Source organism: Numida meleagris, chromosome 2, assembly GCF_002078875.1.
Source record: "Numida meleagris isolate 19003 breed g44 Domestic line chromosome 2, NumMel1.0, whole genome shotgun sequence".
In the NCBI taxonomy this organism is placed as follows: domain Eukaryota; kingdom Metazoa; phylum Chordata; class Aves; order Galliformes; family Numididae; genus Numida; species Numida meleagris.
In genome coordinates this window covers 57,207,880-57,229,204 of record NC_034410.1, presented here as the reverse complement: position 1 = coordinate 57,229,204, position 21,325 = coordinate 57,207,880, and the positions used below count along the sequence as shown (strand labels likewise).

At 38.0% G+C, this 21,325-nt stretch overlaps 1 protein-coding gene across 4 annotated transcripts in view; it reads left to right on the top strand.

The window, feature by feature from the left end:
• CDKAL1 (CDK5 regulatory subunit associated protein 1 like 1) overlaps positions 1–21,325 on the top strand; it is a 390,780-nt gene that overhangs the window by 66,852 nt on the left and 302,603 nt on the right. For all 4 annotated transcript variants that reach the window (XM_021389320.1, XM_021389318.1, XM_021389319.1 and 1 more), the window contains one exon: positions 2,004–2,088. In XM_021389320.1, the coding sequence (XP_021244995.1) occupies positions 2,004–2,088 (85 nt within the window). The remainder of the gene's footprint in view (positions 1–2,003; positions 2,089–21,325) is intronic.

The window sequence follows — 21,325 nt, the reverse complement described above, 5'->3', positions numbered from 1 at the left end:
GCGTTATGGCTTCGGCCTTGTAAATAAAAACATCTCTGTGGCTTTAAAGTTTTTAATGGTTTACAGTTAATACGTTTTTATGCTGAAATTCTTGTTAAAAGTGTTCATGGCCTTTTAGTACATGGAACTCTTGTGATTGGCAGGTGGGTGCATCATGGATAGGCTGTTGAATTTATAAACATTTCATACTGAAAATAATAAGAAATACAAAGATTTGACAATGTTACTAGAAAATCTTGTTTTAAAGAAGTGTCTTTTTTCATACTTGTTGAATTTGATTAGGCCCAGAGCTCACCCTTCTTCTGATTTTGAAACTATGGTTTTCCTCGCTTTCTGTACATTGTTCCCATTTTTTTTAATCTGAGATTTGTATTTCTAACAGTGATGGTGTGTTCATTAGTATAGAAACACTGAATTATTTTCATGCTGACTGGGTTAGAAGAGAATCTTTGTCCTGTTCCATTTTTGTTTTGACATCAGTGTACACTGAAATCGAACTCGTTTTTTTCCAACCTGTTAGAAGACAAAGTCAGATATTGGTAAGTTTGCTTTGTGCTTAAAATAGCAAGAGGTCTAAATGTTATTTTTGATGCCTCCTTTGTAGCCTTTGAGCTGCTGTAGGAGGGGCCAGTGTTTGATTCAAGTTAATAGTGTAATCTTAACAAAAATAATAAAAAAAACCCCACAAACTTCTGAATATTTTTGCTTGTTTAATATAAAAGTATCTTTCCATTGCTTTTTTGTGTATTAGTTTCATTTTACCTGCTTCCTAGGTTAAGTAACTGATAGTTAATTGAAAAGCATCATTTCTTTGGAAACAGTGTTGGTAGAGACAGATGGAAAGATTTTTCTTTTTTAGTGTTTGCAGGCAAAAGTATAGTGGGGTTGAAGGACATTCATGCGTATGCCAATACATCCTTGACGAGAGCATTTGTAAACATGCTTAAATCATTACAAACTTTCTTCCACTTTCGATATCAATTCTGATAAGGCACCCTAAAAGTGATTGATGTTTTCACTCTGTTCATTTTTCATTGACTTACATTATTTAAAAGTACCTCAATACTCAAGATATTTTGAATAGTATCAAGCATGACACAAATTTTCCTGTCCACGGAGATGTGAATCTGATCAATACTAGAGCACTTGAGTGTTTGAGATGGATTATCTTCGTTCCTCTATTTGAGAAGAGAAATTGTCTTATCAAGAAAGATAGCTGTTTTAAGAATTGTGTATGATAGGAGTATTTTTACAGGATTAGAATTCATATGTACTTCTGCAAGTGATGGTGGAGTTCAGTTCTGTTAATGTATTTGGATATCAATGGATTGTGAACATACAGAAAGGTTTGGTTCTGGAGGTTTATATGCTTATCTGAGTCAATGCAGATACTCATTGCATGAATATCTTCGGTCTAGATATAACTTAACTATAATTATACCATAACCAAGATATAATCTAAACTAGAAATATGCATATTTCCTTCCAGATTAACTACTTGGACGTTTCTCTTTAGTAGTGAATCATGCTTTGTGTGTTCTGATTCTCTCTTGTATTAATAATTCAAAATAGAGTGGAGGCACTTATTCTGTTTTGTTAATGAAACCTGTTTTTCTTGAGCACTTACTTGATTTTCAAAAAGTACCTTTATGCAGTTTTGTAAATTTTATCCATTTATGTAGGCCAGGGATAATGTATTTTTTTCTTTCTTTTCAATGATGTTCAACCTGCTGGCATCTCATGTAATACTGGGATAGCTGTTTACTGTTACTTTACAAAAAAAAAAAAGTACTAATGGGAGTGCTCTTATATAAAAACAAAAACAAAAACGAGTAAACAAAACCAACTAAGCAAAAATCTGTAAAATAGTGTAATGTTTCAAATATTAAATCATTTTGTGAATAGCCAATTTATTGATAGCTGTGAAGTTTAGTCTTTTTTTATGATTTGAAGTAGGAATTGTTTGTTATTTCTTAATACATATTTCTGTCTTTTTCTTCTAGATAACTCTGCTGAAGCAGATTTATGGTTGTTGAACAGTTGTACAGTAAAAAATCCAGCTGAAGACCACTTCAGAAACTCAATCAAGTAAGTTGAAATATCTGTCTCTCTAGACTGAATTATCAGTGAACATATATTCTAATTTTGTGAACTCCTATTTTCAATAGGGATGTAATTATGTATTTTAGAGCAAAAAGCCTGCTCAATGTGGATGCAACAGTGCTAAATTCTCTAGAATGGATTTGTGTTTTTTTAGCTTTGGTAACTTATAATTATCAGTACACTTAATTAGAAGAACTGTTGATCTGTTGGGTGCTTCTGTATTACTTTCCATGATAATGTTGTTATTTTCTTCTGAAGAGTTGATTTTTTTAAAGTGAATTGCTAGGCTATTTCTTTATAATTTGGTTTTACATAATCAGTCCATTCTAATTAAAGGTCATATGGTACATACTTAAAACTACTGTGCGTTTTCTTAAAAGGTGAATTTTCCTGTTATTAACAGTAGTCTTCTGAAGGTTGTTTTCTGTTTGTCTACCATTTCAATGACATTGATAAGTGTGACATGGTAGCAATTTCTGTTTCTGACCTCTGTGAAAGTATAGTTGTAATGGGGAGTAACTGGGAGTAACAATCTGTACACTTAGAACTGTGGTTGTGCAGTATAAATAAATGTTACGGTATGGTACTTGTAATTTTTTACCTTTATTAAGCAACTGCAGATATTTGTGCAGTCACTTGTTTAGTGTGATACATTCCTGAAGGTCTATTTGTCAAAATCCATTGTGGTTAGAAGAGAACATAGTTCTTAATAAGCAGTTGGCATGCTCAGGAATTTAGAGAGGCCAGAGAAGCTTCTTGCAGCTCTGAAACATATCCTGGGGCTGCAACTTGGAATAGTTTGCCACAGGTGGCGCAGTTGAAGTTTCCTCCGCTGGTCAGAGGGCTTGTTTCCTAACTGCTAGTATTGCACTTGATGACTATGCTAGCATTTTTTTTTTCCCAAACTGCTGAGGAAAAAAAACACACACACACACACAAAAAAAAACAAAAACCAAACCAAAATAAAATAAAACCCCGAATCCCCCTTCCCAGAAGACTTCCAGTTAGTGTATTGGCTAACAGAACTAGTAACAAGATTTTTTTCCAGTTGTGGCCATCTTTCTATTTTACTGATCATGTGCTAAAATTGAATTGATGTGGTATGGTGTATTCCTTTAACCAGTAGAGTTGGTTAATGGTCTAACTAACTAAAGCAAATGACTAAAAATATTTCTTTGAACTTTATTTCTCTTGCTCTATTAATGAGCCCCATACAATTTGTAGTCTGTGTTTATTCCTCTTCTACTTCTCTGTATACTCCTTTATTTCGTGACACGCTGATACTGTGGTCATTCTTTGTTCCTTCTCTTCACTGAGAGTCATTCCTTTCCTAGAGCATGCATTATTTCTTTTATAGTCTCAGATGCTAGCCTTTCCTGATGATGGAGATGGACAACTTTGATTTTTGTTTCAAGTTATTCTTTATAATGCTCACTAAATGTGGGTAAGAGAATCATATGTGTGTTCTAATGTGTTTGAGGGGAAAATAGCAACTTGTACTTTTTTTTTTTGGCAGTGAAGTGTTGAGACCTTGTATATCTAAACAACAGGGTGGTTCCCAAATACACCTTAAATTGTTCCAGCAGAAAACTGTGTGTATGATGTTTGGGTGATACAAAATTAGGTCATGTTGTGTGCAATCACAGTATTGATTTGTAGCTTTGCTTTTTTTTTTGCGCTGAGTAACAAATTAAACATTTAGTGTGTAGGCTGTCAAAGCAAAGATATTTTGAATGGAAAAAATAGTATTCAACACAAGAAGAGTATTTCAAACAAAAAAACTACTTCCACCTGAAAGTGTTGCATAGTGTTATAAGTGTCATTGTAACATGTGAGAGAAGTACTTCAGTTATGTTTATTCTACCTCTGCTGTATTTTCTCCTATGTATTTTGCATGGGTATTGGTTGATGCCTGACTAAAGGTGAACCAACAGTGTGGCCAAAAAGGCCAGTGACATCCTGGCTTGTATCAGAAATAGCGTAGTCAGCAGGAGCAGGGAGTTGGTTGTCCCCCTGTACTCAATTCTGGTGGGGCCACACTTCAAGTACTGTGTTCAGTTTTGGGCCCCTCACTGAAAGAAAGACACTGAGGCCCTGGAGCATGTCCAGAGAAGGGCAACGAAGCTGGGGGGGGGGGGGGGGGGGGGCCTGGAACACAAGTCTTATGAGAAGCAGCTGAGGGAACTGAGATTATTGTGCCTGAAGAAGAGGAGGGTGTTCCTGAGAGACCTTATTTCCCGTTTTTCACTACCTGAAAGGAGGTTGTGGTGAGCTGGGGGTTGGCCTCTTCTTGAGATATAGTATAGTAGTACAGATCTAGTATACATCTGATATGCATACTACCTGGCAGTATGAGTTTGTATTTTGGCACTGAGTTATTTTTAAGTTGAAGATGATCAACAATTCAGCCTGGGCTGAATACATGGGGAGAGAATGTTTCTTTAAGGTCAAGAAGTTTTAGTGCAGAGTGTCACATTGAACAGAACTGTAATGCTTTTAAAAGCTGTAGTGGTATAGTACCTCCTCAGGTGTTGTTTTGTGGAGTTAAGTATATACATGTATGTTTGATTCAAGTGACTATACCTTATCTGGAGGTAAATTTTGCCTGCTACCACAACTAGTTCTGTCAATTGTGATTTTTTGTTTATTTTTAATCAGAAATTAAAGATATTCAATGTAGTGAGATATATTTTCCCCTTTGCATCATTTCTTTTAGTAACAGCAAATGTGTTCTTTCTCCAAATACTAGTCAGCAGGATTCCTTTGGAGAGTGCATTCCTGCACTGTAGTCAGCAGAATGCTTGCAATACTTCTATTTGTTGAGATGGTTCATCCTAATAGGACAGCCTTGCCTTGAAAGCCTCTTAGACTGTTCTGTGTTCTGAATTGGCAGTGTTGCTTGAGATGGACAGAGATCGGGTACTACCCCACTTTGAGGTCTGGTAGGATAGTATGTAATTACAGGAAAGTGGCTTTAAATGCTTTAAATACTTGCTTTTAGCCTTTTATGAAGTTTACTTCATTTTGCCTTAGAATTCAGAGTCAAGGAATACTTAAAGATAGCCTACGATCTGTATTTAAAAGTTAATTGCATCTTTTTTCTGTTCTGACAATGTTTGCCGATGATATCTTTGATCTGGACCTTAGCTTCTGTCATGCAACCAACTCATATATGCTAAATATACGTGTGTGTGTTTTTTTAAGTGCATAGTCTACATAAATAAAGAATTATAAGTAAAACACTATTAAAATCTTTCCAGAGAATTGTCACACTGCTGTTGGCATCAACTGGATATTTCTGTTATGTTAGTTTTGTTATTTCCAATGGAAGAAGGCCATCAACTAATATTTTCCACTGTAATTTGTTTTAGATAATAGTAGCGTTCTTAAAACTTAGTTATAGCAGCAACAAGAATAGGCATTCAGTAATTAAGTTGCTAATATTGACTTTTGTAAACCACAGTAAATGGCTGGTGCCATCATATGATCTAGAGGAATCCATTTCCTTTAAGAAAAAATAAAACTGCTTTGGTCTCGGAAGAGTCTTTTACTTCACTGATCTGTTTGTGAACTGATACTTCTTTATGGCTGTTACATCTTAGGTATCTAACCTAACACTGACTTCTGAAAATTTAGAGAATCTGATGTATGTTTCTAACCAGTCGTCATCTACCATTTTTGATCCTTTTCTGAATACCCATGCATTTAGGGTCTTTTCCTAAGGTGTTTTCCTACTAATTCATTATCATTAGGAACGTGGGGCATGTCTGATTTACAGTGCTGAAAACATGCCACTTGGAAATCTGTTGATGTGGTTATGCAGTTGGGATATTTGCATTCATTGCTTGTCTTATGTTATGACACTCATGTTACAGCTTGGCCACTGTAATCATCTTAGTTACTATATATAATAAGGAAATAAATATACGCTATGGAATGTTGTATGTAAATGTTACTGCATTTCCTTTAAGGCGCACTTCAGTGTGTGTTCAGGCCTTTTCTTTTTGATAGATGTGAGTTGGGACAGAAATGTAAAGTCTGTTAGCACTGAAATAGCACTGTGTTGCATCCAATACTGTCCTTACTTTAGTTTTCTCAAATTCATGAATAAACACTGTTGGTTCTCACTTCTCTGCTATAAGAAGCACTTAATATTGCAGAACTTGTTGAAGTGGTAGTTTAACAGGTCTATGGCCTTAGACTGTGCATTTATCTGTAGTTTTTCATAACTTTTGCTTAATACATATTTTCATTTAGGAGCATATGTTTTCACAAATGGCTACAGTATTCTGAAGTCAGTTTACTGTTCTTACCTGTACTTGGGGAAAGTAGGGATTTGGAAAATGATTCTGGTTAGTTTTTTATGTATCTCAGCCTTTCACAGAGATACCAGACTGGAGAGAGAAGTTATTGGGTTATAGTCTATTTTAGAGCATGGTTTCTTTTTTACTTTTTTTTCTGGGATTGTTGTTTCTATTTTTAGGTAGTTGACTACTTTGTAAAACAAGAATCAGCTCAAGAACAGCTAGAAGTCAAATTGATAGGTGCACCTTTATTACTAACAGTAGTAAACTGTTATAACTAATACGTTTTTCTGAGAGACTTCTGTATTGGTGTTTTGTTTGATTCTAAAGGTAGACTTTTTTATCTTCTTTGCTTTCTGTCATGCACAGCTGTGATTACTTTAGTAGGTTTCAGAGAACATCTGCAGTTTTCTCGCTTCCAGAAAGAGTGGCACCTTGCAATTAAACAAGGACTGATTTACAACCAAGGAATTTTAAATGAAAATGGGCTTAGTAATTGTCGGACAGAGTATGTGTTGTCTGTCTTCTAAGATATGTATTGCATAAGAGATTTTAACAGCTTTTCAATTCTCTACATGACCACAGCGTAATCAGTTCTCCTATCCTGGATGAGAAGGATTGCATCAGAGGATTTTGAAATTACTGGTTGCTGTTCTTGCTAGATGCCCATCAGTCATGGTCAAGGAGATAAGACAAGATCACAGACAGAGGAAAGCAAATGTTACTGTACTGCAGAGAAGGGGCCAACTGGACAATACAAGGAAGTTTGCAACAGTCAGCCTTCTTTCACTATGATCAAGTGACCTGCCTGGTGGATGAGGGAAGGGCTGTTAATGTGGTCTACCTTGACTTCAGCAAAGCCTTTGACACTGTCTCCCACAGTATTCTCCAGGAGAAGCTGGTAGCCCATGGCTGGGACAAATAACACTCTTTGCTTGGTAAAGATCTGGCTGGAGGGCTGGGCCCAGGGAGTGGTAGTGAATGGAGTCACATCCAGCTGGTGACCGGTCACAAATGGTGTTCCCCAGGGATTGGTACTGGGGCCTGTCCTGTTCAATATCTTTATTGATGACCTGGATGAGGGCATTGATGGGCACCCTCATTAAGTTTGCAGATGACACCAAGTTGGGAGGTTGTGTCAATCTGCCTGGTGGTAAGAAGGCCCTACAGAGGCATCTGGACAGGCTGAATTGGTGGGCTGAAACCAGTGGAATGCAGTTCAACAAGTCCCAAGTGCTGAGTCCTGCACTTCAGCCACAACAACCCCAGGCAATGCTACACTTGGGGTAGAGTGTCTGGAGCACTGTGTAGAAGAAATGGACCTAAGGGCATTGATGGATGCTCGACTGAACATGAGCCAGCAGTGTGCCCAGGTGGCCAAGAAGGCCAATGGTATCCTGGCTTGTACCAGAATAGCGTAGTCATCGGGAGTAGGGAGTTGATCTTCCTGCTGTACTCAATTCTGGTAAGGCCACATGTAAAGTACTGTGTTCAGTTTTGGGCCCCTCACTACAAGAAAGACATTGAGACCCTGGAGCATGTTCAGAGAAGGGCAGTGAAGCTGGCTGGGGGGAGGGTCTGGAACACAAGTCTTATGAGGAGTGGCTGAGGGAACTGAGATTATTGTGTCTGGAGAAGAGGAGGCTCAGGTGTGACCTTATCGCTCTCTGTAACTACCTGAAAGGAAGTTGTGGTGAGCTGGGGGCTGGCATGTTCTTGCACATTACTGGTGATAGGACAAGAGATAATGGCCTGAAGTTGTGCCAGGGGAGATTCAGGTTGGACATTAGGAAGTACTTCTCCAAGAAGAGTGGTCAGCTGCTGGAATGAGCTATCCTTGGAGGTGGTTGAGTCACTGTCCCTGGAGGTGTTCTAAAATATTTAGATATTGTACTGAGGGACATGGTGTAGTGGGAAGTATTTTTGGTATGTGGACAGTTAGACTGGATGATCTTGTAGGTCTTTTCCAACCTTGGTGATTCTATGATTCTGAATAGAAATCTCAGCAAATTCTCTTGAAGCATTTCTGGACACATGGAGGGGAAGGTTGTTGAAAACAGCCAGCATGAGTCAGCCAAGGCTAAATTACGTCTGATTTAGTTGCCTTGTATGATAAAATGACTAATTTGCAAATGAATGTAGAGTAATGGATGTCATTTTAATTATAGGAAGGACATTGACACCATCTCCTGCTATAATCTTGTGTGCAAGTTGGAATGTCGTGGTCTGATAGGTAGACACTCAGACAATTAGAAAGCTGAGTGGATGTTTGGGCTCAAAGGGTTTTGGTTAACAGGTCACATTCTACCTGGAGGCTATTAGTGAGTGGGAGTACCGTGGATATCTTTCCTGTGCTTGAGGTCCTCGGACCTGTCCTGTTTAATGTCTTTGCCAATGACCTGGTGGAGGCAATGGAAGGCTGAGTTATACCATCTGCAGATAGTACTAGGTTGAGGAGACTGTTTTATGTGCCTGAGGGCAGAGTTGCCATTTGGAGAGGTCTACCCACAAAGGTGGGAGAAATGGGCCAGAGGAAGCTTCATGAAATTCATCAAGGACAAATGCAGAGCCTTGTGCCTGGGGTGGAGGGAGTTTGAACAGAGACACAATCTGAGATGAGGTAACTTTGGGAAAGACCTAATATCGGCCCTCCAGTACATTTGAGGATGTTACTGAGAAGATGGAGCCAGACTTATTAGAGAGATGTGTCTTGGAAGGACAAGGGGCAGTTGGCATAAACCAAAAGACATTTTCGGACTGGCTGTATGAGAAAGATTTTTCTCTTTAAAAAAAGTCAAGCTGTGGAAGACTTTTTTTGCAGAGGCTGTGCTATCTTTTATCCTTGCAAGTTTTAAAGAACTGACTTCATGAAGCCCTGAGCAACCTTGTCTTGCTCATAATTGATCATAATGAGGAGGATGTCATGAGGAGACATCCTGAGATCTTTTTCAAGCTAAATAATCTTAATGTTCTACAAACTTTCATGAGTTTTCTGAGGTATACCTTTCAGTATTGCTTTTCTACTCTATCAAAGGAGGTATGATTATTTTAGATGTATACAGTTCTTTGATCTTTTAACCATCAGCCTTAGCCAAAGGATAACTTAAAATTTAGTTGGGAATGTGGTACACTTACTACAAGGGATATCTTAACTCACTGGCTGTCAAGCATGTGTTAATTTCCTTGCTTGGGGGAATTGCTGTTGTTTACTTGATGCTTGCTCTCACTGAGGAATAAATTTTAGTAAAAAAATAAAAAAATCCATTTATCAATTTTGTAGATCTTGATATTGTGACTATATATTTGTAGAATAAATGTACAGCAAGTTTTTGTCTGCTTCAAGGTGAAAAACATTCTTTTTAAATTTTTGAAAAATGTATTTTGGTATTTAATTTTTTGTTAAAATTGCTTAAAGCTCTTATAATCCAACCGGTGAAGTGGTAGACTAAATGGCATGAGTACTTCTGCTTGCTACACAATTTCTCTTAATCTATTGCTGTTGTTGCTGTTAAGTACAGAAGGAGATTAGTCTTTAATAACTAGGAAAGGTAGCTTGGAGGGAAGAGATAGGAATGATTTTCTGCTGCTTTTCATCTTTGCAAGTGAAAATAACCCCAGAGGAAGGTTTTTTTTTCTTTTGTTAACAATTGCATGTTAAATTTGTTACTCATTTTGTGCAAATCAAACTCCTGTACCTGTAAGCAAAAAAAAAAAGCAACCTACCCCAGAAAAACAGATTTCCACACCAAATTAAAATAGCATTACGACTTTCTTTAAATAATCTTCGCGATTTTTACTTTTACTAATTCATTTTCAGCATAAAGATGGACTGTGACTTGTACTTGCTTATACTTCTAGTACAGTAAAGTTTACTGTGGAATACCTCTGGAAAAGGAAACGATGCTATATCAGTACAAGTTACTTTGTAGATCCTGTTAGCATAAGATGATTATTTCCAGTATGTTTGAGATGAGTGCTATAACCTTGCTGTTTACTGCATTTTTTTTTTAGGAACAGTATGTTGCTGTGTGTGTTGGAGCATTTGTGTTTGAGTACTTAACAGGACAGCTCTCAGAACTGTAGTTAAGTGTGGTGCTGTATGAATAATGTTATTGAAAGCCATGTTAGGCCTGCCTATCAACAGGCATAGCATGGCATCACAAAAGGAATGTCTTAATATTTTGATATCATTCTACAAAAAGGTCACCTGTTCAGTAGCAGAGGGTTTTACGTGCGTAGAACAAATCTTATGTTGAACTGGAAATCTTCACTAGAAACGTAATGATCTGGAATCATAGAATAATAGAATGGCCTGGGTTGAAAAGGACCTCAGAGATCGAGTTTCAGCTCCCCTACTTGAGTGCAGGGTCGCCAACCACTAGACCAGGCTGCCCAGAGCCACATCCAGCCTGGCCTTGAATGTCTCCAGAGATTGGGCATCCACAACCTCCCTGGGCAACGTGTTCCAGTGCGTCACCACCCTCTGAGTGGAAAACTTCCTCCTCATATCTAACCTAAATCTCCCGTCTCAGTTTAAAACCATTCCCCCTTGTCCTATCACTGTCAACCCTTGTATACAATCGTTTCCCTTCCTGTTTATATGCTCCATTCAATCTTTAAAATGTAAGAAAAGTGTACTCTGAAAGTGTTTTGTAGAGTCTGTATGTGCAAGACTAGAGGAAGCTACAGCCATATGGCAAAGCGGTGTATTTCTTGACAAAGGATAAGTTCTATTAAAAGTGTACCATCAGGAAACGTTTAGATATAGCGTTGAGAGACATGGTTTAGTGGGGTTATTGGTGGTAGGTGGATGGTTGGACTAGGTGATCTTGTAGGTCTTTTCCAACCTAGCTAATTCTATGATTCTATGATCAAGTTCGTAACAACTACTGTATATAAAAGTTCTTACTAATGGGTTATTGCGGTTCAGAAGCTAATATTTAAAATGAGATCCCTTTGCAATGCCTAGAATAGTTAAAATTCTTTTAAAAGTAAGAAATGATCACTGTTAGCAGGAGGCTGGAGCTGTGTGTTACAATGTACTTAGAAGGCTACTTTTGTGTGTAAACTACTTTTTTTTTTTAACACATTGAATATCGTCATGATTCTTTTATTGTCTTAGACTGATAGAAGACGCAGCTGTAGGTGAGAGATTCAGTGATGTATTTGTTAGTGGAAGGCTTTTTGTTACATTTGAGTGCATTTCAGTTCTTGAGCCATCTCTGATTTAGAAGTAAATGTAAAAAACTTCTATACAGGATGTTATAAAAATGTAAAGAAAAAATAGACTATATAGAACTGAGTATTTTCCCATTGTATTGCCTTTAGAAGATAAAGGATTGTGGTCTGCTTATGCTTGAATGTGCTTTGCATTTTGCAAAGGAGATTTGCAAAAACCTGCATTATAACTTTGTGTGCACTTTAGTTTAATATTTAACAAGTTGAAAGAAATTAAAAACAATAACGACAACAACAAAAAGGAAAACAAAGAAACTGTTCAAGACACGGCCTGTTCAGAAGTTGATTTTAACACTATTTTGGAAGTCTTTTTTTACTTTCACATGAACACATCTGGCAGTATTTGAAGTACTCTAGGAGATCGGTTAGGTAAAGAGCTTTGACAGTTTAGATAGTGCTGTGGCCTTAGTTTGACACTATATGTTAAGCATTAGATGCTTTAAGAGGCTGATTAGCTTTTAAATATTCTTTAAGCCTTGTGCCCTTAAGGGACTGATATATAGTTAATGGCCATTTTAAAGAAGAAAATATTACTGTGACATGGGAAAACAGCTCTGTTCCATGACTTCATATCTCTATATTTGAACCTTTTGACTCAAGTATATTTACAGCTTCCTAGCTCTGTGGCTCCTGGAGTATCCATGTACTACAAGCACTGTTTATAGACATTGAGGATCAGTTAAATTTATTGCTGTGCGTAAAAGATATACTTTTATTTGAAAGCAGATGCAAAGCTGTTAAGTTTTAGTGATATGGGTAAACAAGACATGCTTCTGATTTGGAAAGTACGTTTCTACTTCTCAATGGGGACATAGCTATACTCTGTTTTTTTGCAGCATTTTAGAGCAGGAATATATGTGCATCTATAGCCATCTAGAAGTTCTTTTTAAGAAAATGAACAACACTGGAAAAAGGATCATATTCTATTTAGACTTGATTGCAGTTGTTTTTAGTTTCAAGACAAAACTTCTCCCTTCTTCCACAGTTGATAGAATTGCATAATTCCATGAACCTTCTCCAAACAAAAAAGATTTTAAAAAATTTAGCCTAAGTCGGTATTGGGTACTCTCCATGTTTCCTATGCTGCTTTACCATGCTGTGTCATGTGCCTGCAACTGGGGCATGAAGTTCCTGTTGTTCTTTTAGTGCTGACTGCTGCCTATTTTCCTAGGCCAGGTATGTGATTTCAATGGTAAAGAAGATGGAGGCACCATTTTGTTGAGTTAGAAGTTTTGGGCTTATGTTTTATTGTCTTACCTATGTCTTTCAAGAAGCATCTTTTTTTGAGTTTGGGCAAAGCCATGGCTGTCCTGACAAAACTGCCATGTACACAAAACATGTTAAAACATTTTTGTAAGTATTTCACCTGTTTTAGCAGAATGACAACAGTGATTGCTCTTAATCAAGGATGGCCTCATTCTAAATACACTAGTGCTGAATTTGTAACACATTAAACTTCTTCCCTCAATTGAATTCATGCTTCAGAGTAGCAGGTTAACCTGTAGTCTGTCCTTACTGTTCAAAACGTTTTCTGTTTGTGGTCTGTAAAATTGGCTACTGAATAAAAACTTTAACAAACTTATTTGGGTTGTGGAGTAGAAATGTATAAAATCTACCTCTGCATATATGAATATGAGGAAATTATGGAGTCGAATAGAATTAGAATATTAATGATTTGTAATTCGCCATAGCTGCAAATGGGTAAATGCTCCTACTTAATTTATGTAAGCAAAAAGCTTGTGGTTAAAGTAGTGATGAGATAATAGAGTATAGGAAAGTGAACCAGTGTCGGGCATTGTATTTTACTTATATTGCTTCGAAGAGTAAGCTAATTGAAATTTCTTTTCCTCTGAAAAGTATCCATGATTTATCCAGACTGTGGATAGTAGTACGCTATTTTACCCTAATTGAGATATGTTTGGGGATATGCAGTTGGGATTCTTACTGCCTCTTCCACTAGACATCTCTCCCTTCTGCTAGGGGATTTCTGATTTTTTTTTTCTTGTGAGGGCTAACTGAATCAATTGTCCCATCACTAACAAGTATGTAAAAGACTAAGACAGTTAATATTTGTGCCAAACATAAAAGTGTTCCTGAGAGGTGGCATTATATTAATTGAGGCCCATGGAAATGGGGCTGGACAGAATCAGGATAGAGCTTGCATTCGTTTGGTTTACTTGCAAGTGGAAGTATGGTTATGAGAGGTTAAAAAGCCTTTGTTTTCTTTCTTGGAGTGTTGTTTTTTGGGGAGTTTTCTTTTTTGCTTTTTTGAGCATGAATCTAGTAGCTAAGGTTATTTTCAACAAGCTGCTGAAGAAGAGCAAATTCATTGTTTACATTTTAAAAAGGATTTTTCATTCCAAAAAGGCTAGTGTTTTATTCTACAGTAGGCGAAGTTTAAAATGAAACTTTCCACACCAAGTGACCATTGTAATTTTAAACGTTTCATTTTCAAAGTCCTAGTAAGAAGTGGAGAGAAATGTAATTAAGAAATGGAAAAACATGGGTATTAGTCTAATACATGTTAAAAAGCATATATGATTATATATATATACACGCATATGTAAATATATGATAAATATTAGAGTATTAAAAGGGTGTAGGTTATATGAAGGGGAGCAATATTTGTTATAAGAGCTTTACAATATCAGTGTTTATCGTATTACAGATTTTTTTTTTTACCATTTCAAGCCAGATGAATTCACTTGAAAAGGTTAATATCTTGAGTACTGGAAACAGGTGGTTGGTAGCTTCGAATATTTATCTAATTAATTGCATATTGGATGTTGTCCTTGGAGGCTTGAGGAGGGAGAACACAGAAGCATGCAGAAACTTGCGGTAGCAGGATTAATGCAACAGTCAACCTGATCTATACTTGTCCTTGCTGACGAGTGTTTTTTTTTTTTTTAATTTTCATTTCAGAAGACCATCTACTTACTGAGCGTCACAGAGCTGTGTAACGTTAGAAGCTAACTAAGACAGGACAAGAATAACATTGGGGATTGTTTTTTTCTTTGTTCAACAAAACTCTTGTTTTTCATGAGGGCAATTTGGAATATTGCCAATGAAATACAGAAGTTCGCTTTTCTCATGGAGTAACTTAGCTACTAACTTGACCACTGGTAGAAACCCACATGTAATGAACATGAACATCCTGTAATAGTGGCAGGGGTAATGACGGTCAACTATTTCTTTTGTACTTAACTTCTTATTCCAGCATTTCCTCTTGTAAACTTTCATCAATTTTCATTAAGAAATAGCATGAGAAGAGTCCATCAGTATGCTCCAAATACTTGAACAAGGTGATACCTAATGGTCAGGTCTTGTAATTGCTGTGAAACAGCTATACTTGGAATTTGAATTTGGAAATCTACACCAGGTAAATTTCCTGATCCCTAGGCTCTTGTGAGACTGTGAACAGAGGGAAGATCACTGACTAAGAGCTGCATCTGGATATGTGATAATTTCCAAATGACTCATCATTTTTTTGACTGAAAAATGTGAGACTGTAAGAAAACTTCATACAAGCTTTGTCCCAAGTTAGTTCACAGCAAAAGTGTGTTGTACTGTAATGTGCAACTTGAAGAGTGAACAGCAGTAAGGCCCAAGTTCCTTTCCGTTCTTACTCTCCTCCTTAGCAGCTATGCCCTTTGAATAGCACAGAAGGGGAAAAATGATGCTTGTGGCTCAGTATTTGATATTTCAAAGGCTGTTCACTTGCTCAACTCAAATTTTTTCAGGAACATAGTAACACTATTCCTGTAATGCTTTTTCAGCTTTAAATCTCTAAATCTTTAAAGTGGTAGAGAGTGGTATTTTCTATACAGAAAGTGCCAGCATTGCCTCTGTCAGAAATAAAGTACTTGATTGACAGGTGCCAGTAACCTTGTGAGAAATTTAAGACGTTTATGGTGACTTCATGAATGATTATAACAGTGTGATGGTTTAGTTCAAGTCAAAATCACTGTTTGGGGAAAAAGAAGCTGTAGCTAGGTTGTTTTACCAGAGCATTTGTAGTGTAACTGAACGAAGTTGCAAATATTTGGGATTTTTTACTCAAACCAAAACTGTGACAAGAATAACTCCAACAATTTGTATATTGCATTGTTGTGGAAGATTGCATTGTTGTGTAAGTGCAGTCTAAAACATGTGCATATATAATTAAAACATGTATATGTTTGCATGATTGTATGTAAATATATATTTCAAGAATGTGTTTATTGAGAGGAAATAAGTTATTATTTTGGATCTGATTTTTTTTCCACAATAAGCTACCTGTGTTTGCTTGCAGTTGACAGGAAGCTTTCTTGCTGGTCTACAGTCTGTACTGAGTTCACCTAAATTCAGCATGAAGATCAAAAGTTTATTATCAAAGATAATTGCATTTCCTCAACTCACATTAGTACAGAAAGTTTAGATATTGTCATGCTGGGAGCTGTGAAAGCATTTGAGAGTGATGGTTTCTTTGTTGCAGAATTCTGCCATAAGGCTAGCTGAAGGTTTGTCTGTCTTATTGCTCGGCCTCCATAGGAGGCTGCAGTCCCATTGAGTGATCCTTTTCAGTTTGTGCTCCTGTCTAAGTAAGAGAGCATGTGGGATAGCAGCCTTTGCTGCAGATGGGCAACAAGTGCTGAAGCTTTTATTTTAACTCAGCACAGAATGCAATTCATGTGAAGCTGAAATGAAACAATTCACTACTACTCTTAAAATTCCAGAGTACAGATATGGTATCTGAGTCCCAGGCTTGCAGTCTGGCAATTTTGTCAAGCCATGCTCAGTTTGTGTAAATCTGGAAAAGGTTGCAACCAGAAGCTAGAAGATTTTGGAGTTACTGGGAAAAAGTCATTTCCAAATGGATGTTTGCCAGTGTTTTCCTTTGTCCTATAAAAGCAAAAAAAATGAGGTGTGTGAACTCATTTAACAGCAAGTTTGAGTTATGGACTAGGTCATCTCTGTGGCAGCAGGTGGATCCACTCCCCTGTGTTTGGCTTCCTCTGATTGGGAATCCATTTGAGACTGAGACACCCCCCACCTTAGGCCTGTGGGGCCCTCAGTGGAGGCCCTTCTGTGCTCACAGTGCAGCAGCCCAAAGCAAGAAGAGTCTTGTTTTCCCCTCTCTTTTGGGGCTCTGTGCAGAAGAGATTGGAGCTCTTCACAAGCACTGGGGGTCAGGGAATAAGCTCTCACACCATGCTTGTTGATCAACAGAAGGATTATTTGTTGCTGGCAGATCTTGCAGGATCTCCAGTCTGTGATCTTTGATGCAGTGAAGGGTACCGGGTCTGTGCTTTTGGTAGGGAGCCAGTATGATTCTCCTGCACCTCCACTGCTGTGCTTTGATGGCCACAGGCCGAGATGCTGGGTGGTGCCGGGTCATCTCTGTGGTGGCAGGTGGATCCACTCTCTGTGGATCCTCTGTTTGGCTTCATCTTTTGGGGTATCCAGTTCCATGGGTTCTTCATTGTCCACTGCTGGATGGGGAATCAATAGCCCCGTGCCACTTTCTTCCCAGTGGACACTGCCTCAAGTTATGCTGTAGTCTGGAGAATTCACCTCCATTGGTTTTTTGGTATCCACAGCTGAAGGAGGGATCAATATCCCCCTGTGATGGCCAGCCCAGTGGGCACTGCTAGGTGTCATACTATAGCGTGTTGATTCACCTTCTCACTCTTGTCTAGATGACAGGTTCATTTGGACCCTGTTGCATTCTCTGGACTAGGGGCACGACTGTGTCTCCCATTGTTCCCTAGGTGATAGGCATTCCTGGGCTTTATGGTGTTTTCTGCGTGATGGAAACCTCTTGATCCCACACCACTGTCTTGATGATAGGCACACCTTGTCTGATGTCATTCTCTTGGTGGTTGGCATGCCTGCACCCCATGCTGTCCTCTCAGCGGTTGGCATTCCCACACCCCATGCTGTTCTCTGGATGTGGGGCATGCCAGTGCCACACATCATTCTCTTGATGGTGGAAATTCCTGTGTCCCATGGCCCTCTCAGAATGGCAAGCATGCCTTGGCCCCAGGATGTTTTCTGGCTGATGTTCACACCTGTGCCTCTACTTGATCCTCATGCACATGCTGTTTGCCATCAGGCACTTGATTGCTGGACGTTGCCCTCATTTTAATTGTGGCTTTTGCTGTGCCCATTCCCCTTGGTCTCCATGAGAAGTGCTGTTCCCTGGCCTTCCAGGAAACTTCTCTCTCTTGCCAGAGCTTGGGCTGGATGATGTCCATAGGTCCCTTCCAACCTGTCCTACCCTATGATCCTATGAATGTGTGTTTGAGTTGACAATGGATACTCTATATCCGTTGCTTGTGGAAACATCACTGAAACGTAATTCCGTAGAGATTAACTGTCTCTCTTTTTCCTACGTAGCCGCATTTTCACAGAAAGACTCACCTGTCTTTGCTCTTTTCTGATAATGGGCAATATAGGAGACCACAGTTTTGTCATTTGGTCAGCTGAATCACCTTTAAAACTTTGTTTTACAGTCAAATTGTTGATTTTATAATTTTACAGAGCAGTATGCTCTATAATACATACATAAATTCTCATCCTCCATCCCTCTATCCTGCAAACTATCAGCTCATTCTCTTTCCTTTGACTGCTCTTTTGCTATTCTTTGCATACCGGTACAGATGATCTTGCTTTAATTTTCCCCTACCCACTGGGAGTTTGACTATATTTTTATGCGTACATCTCATCTGCATTTAATGAAACATTCTAGAAAAGTGGTCAAGTATGCGTTTTTCTTCAAACTATGTTATGTTTTTTCCTTGTTTCTGAAGAATTGCTTCAGATTGAGTTCTGAAATAATAACAGCCCCAACCTACTGGTAATCTGCAGCTTCATAGTCTTGTTAATTGTGGGATTCCACATTTATTGACATCCTAAAATTTATGTTGTTATATATTGATCAATGAAATTCCTTTTTTGTCAGTGTATGACTGAGGTGGTCATGTAGAAATTGGGGCTGTTTTTCCAGTAATCCTAGGTTGCCTTTGTATGTGACTGTAAGTTTTTTTTATACAGTTCTTATATTTTACAAACATCAATTGGAGTCCAGCTTGGATGTGGTTCTTCGAGGAGAAATCATCACCATTTTGGAATGTTATTGGGATGGGAATGGGAAAACATTCCTAATGTTTTCCATCATTGTGTCAAAGATAGCAGCTCACTAACATCTGTAAGAATCTACAGCATCGGAGGTCTTACTGCTCTCTTTGGTAGAAAAAAAACTAGAGTAAGAAAGAATAAGGGTGAAAACCACAAATTTTCAGTGTTGTCCAGTGTTGTTAAGATGTTAACATGTCTCATTGTTTTTTAGTATGTGGAAATTGAAATGCCAGCTGAATTCTTAGTAACTTTTTTTATTGCTCTATTAACTTATGTACTTATAAGGAAGGCATTTATTTGCTTCATTCTTTAAGTATATTGCTTTTTTTTGTGTCATAATGTGAATTAAATACAGTGTTAAAATATCTCTTGAGTAACTTGTTTTTTAATTCAGCAGTTTATAGATTTACAGTAATCAGTGTTTACTCTTCATCTTGTGGCTTCCATTTCTATTTCACAGAAGATACCACTTAAGCATGACTGTTGCAAAATTTTTTAGTTAAGCTGTTGTGAAATGCTACTCAACGGTTTACAATTATTGGAGAAAGAACATTTAATTAGAATGTACTGTGTATTGCGTACTTGCTGTTGTCATCCTTTTTTGATGCTGTGTTTAAGATGCAGTGTGTCTTGATGGAATTTCTTGTGAGTATTGGCCAGAAACCATAAGATAACACTGTCATGTTCTAAGAACATTGTCAGTGAGTATGTTTTTATCAAGTACATGGACTGTAATTAATGGTTTCTAAAATCCCATATTGTATTGCTTGCATGAGGTTTTCGGCTGGAGTCCACTGCTTGGTGCAGTGTTTTCATGTGAAGGAACTAAAACATAATTGCTGCATTGCTCCTTTGTTGTCTTCTCTGTACTGGAAATGTCCTGGTATTGCAGCTGATATTAGCTTCACCATCTGCCAAAGATTCTGCATTGCTTTGTGACTTCAGGAGCAGATGGCAAGGGGCAGCATAGGGTACAGCTTTATTTTGTCTTCTCAGAATATGTCTTGAGTAGTTCCAGTAGTGAATGATGCAACTTTCTCCTTTCCTTCCATTTTCCTCTCTGATAGGGACAAGCTGTTGAAGTAACACAGCTTTTGTGCTCTTTTTTTAACTGTTGTTTTAGTCATGAGGATTTGGGGTATCTGGTCCATATATTTGAAATAGAATTTGGAAATCATAACACTGGTGAGTGGGAGTTTTGTTTACTGTTTCAGTGCTGATTTGTAATGTTTTTCTCTATATTTCTCCTTGGTTTCTAATTTCACTATATTTACAATAGAGAAAGAAATGTTTTCAATATGACGATTTGTTTTCTGCTTTGCCTTACTTGAATGATAATGAGAACTTTCTTGTATGTTTTAATAAGGTTACCTTTTCCTCAGTATTCAGATCTGAAGTTGTATGATAGGATGCTTTGTTACTGATCCTCAGTGAATTTGGTGGTAATAATTGCTTTTTGTTTTTAAGGAATCTTCTGTCTTGCAATCATGTGGGGACACTGAAGCATTGACTATACTGGTGCTACCAGTGAAGACTGTCTACCACGTTTATTCAACTTCATTAGGATTTAGTTTCCATTTTTCTCTAAGAAGTGGCAGTGTAGCATTTTTATTTTTTTTTCCTTTTAAAGACTGTGTCCATTCATTTGATGCTATTGGGATGCATATGCTTCCTGCCCTTACAGTGAGTGCTTTTAATAATGCTCCTATTAGGACAGCGTCTTAGTTTCATTTGGGACGGAGTTGTTTTTCTTCATTGTGGTGTGAGGCAGCCCCATATCTGTGCTGTTATCTCACTTCAGCAGCACATATACTAAAATTGGAATGATACGGAGAAGATTAGCGTGGCCCCTACTGCATCCTGGTTGGTTTTCTGGTCTACAAGCACATACTGCTGGCTTGCACTGAACTTGTCATCCACCAGTAATCCCAAGTCTTCCTCAGGGTTGCTTCAGTGCATTTCTCAATGTCTGTTTTCATGTTTGAGACTGCCCTAACTCAGGTAAAGCACCTTGCACTTGGCCTTTCTGAAACTTCATGAGGTTAGCATGGACCCATCTCTCAAATCTGTCAAGATCCATCTGGGTGGCATCCCTTCCTTCCAGGATTTTGATGGCACTATGCAGCTTTGTGTCATCTGCAGACTTGTTGAGGATGTGCTCAGTCCCACTGGCCACATCAAAGATTTGTTATGACAAAGACTTTAAATAGTGCATGCTCCTTTACTGACTCCTGAGGGACTGCACTTGTCACTGATCTTCACCTGGACCAAATTAATAAGCAATGGCAAATTCTTTTAGTGAAGCCATGTTGGCCATCACCAATTACCTCTTTGTTTTCCAGAATAATTTCCAGGAGGATCTGCTCCATGATCTTGCTCGGCTCAGAGACTGTCTAGCCTGTAATACCTTGGATCTTCCTTTTAGCCCCTTTTAAAAATGAGGATTATTTTTTTTCCTTTTCCATTTGCTGAGAACTTCACTGGACTGACAAGGCTTCTCAAATATGATAGATAGTAACTCAGCATCTTCATCCACCAGTTTGCTTAGAACCCTTGAGTGT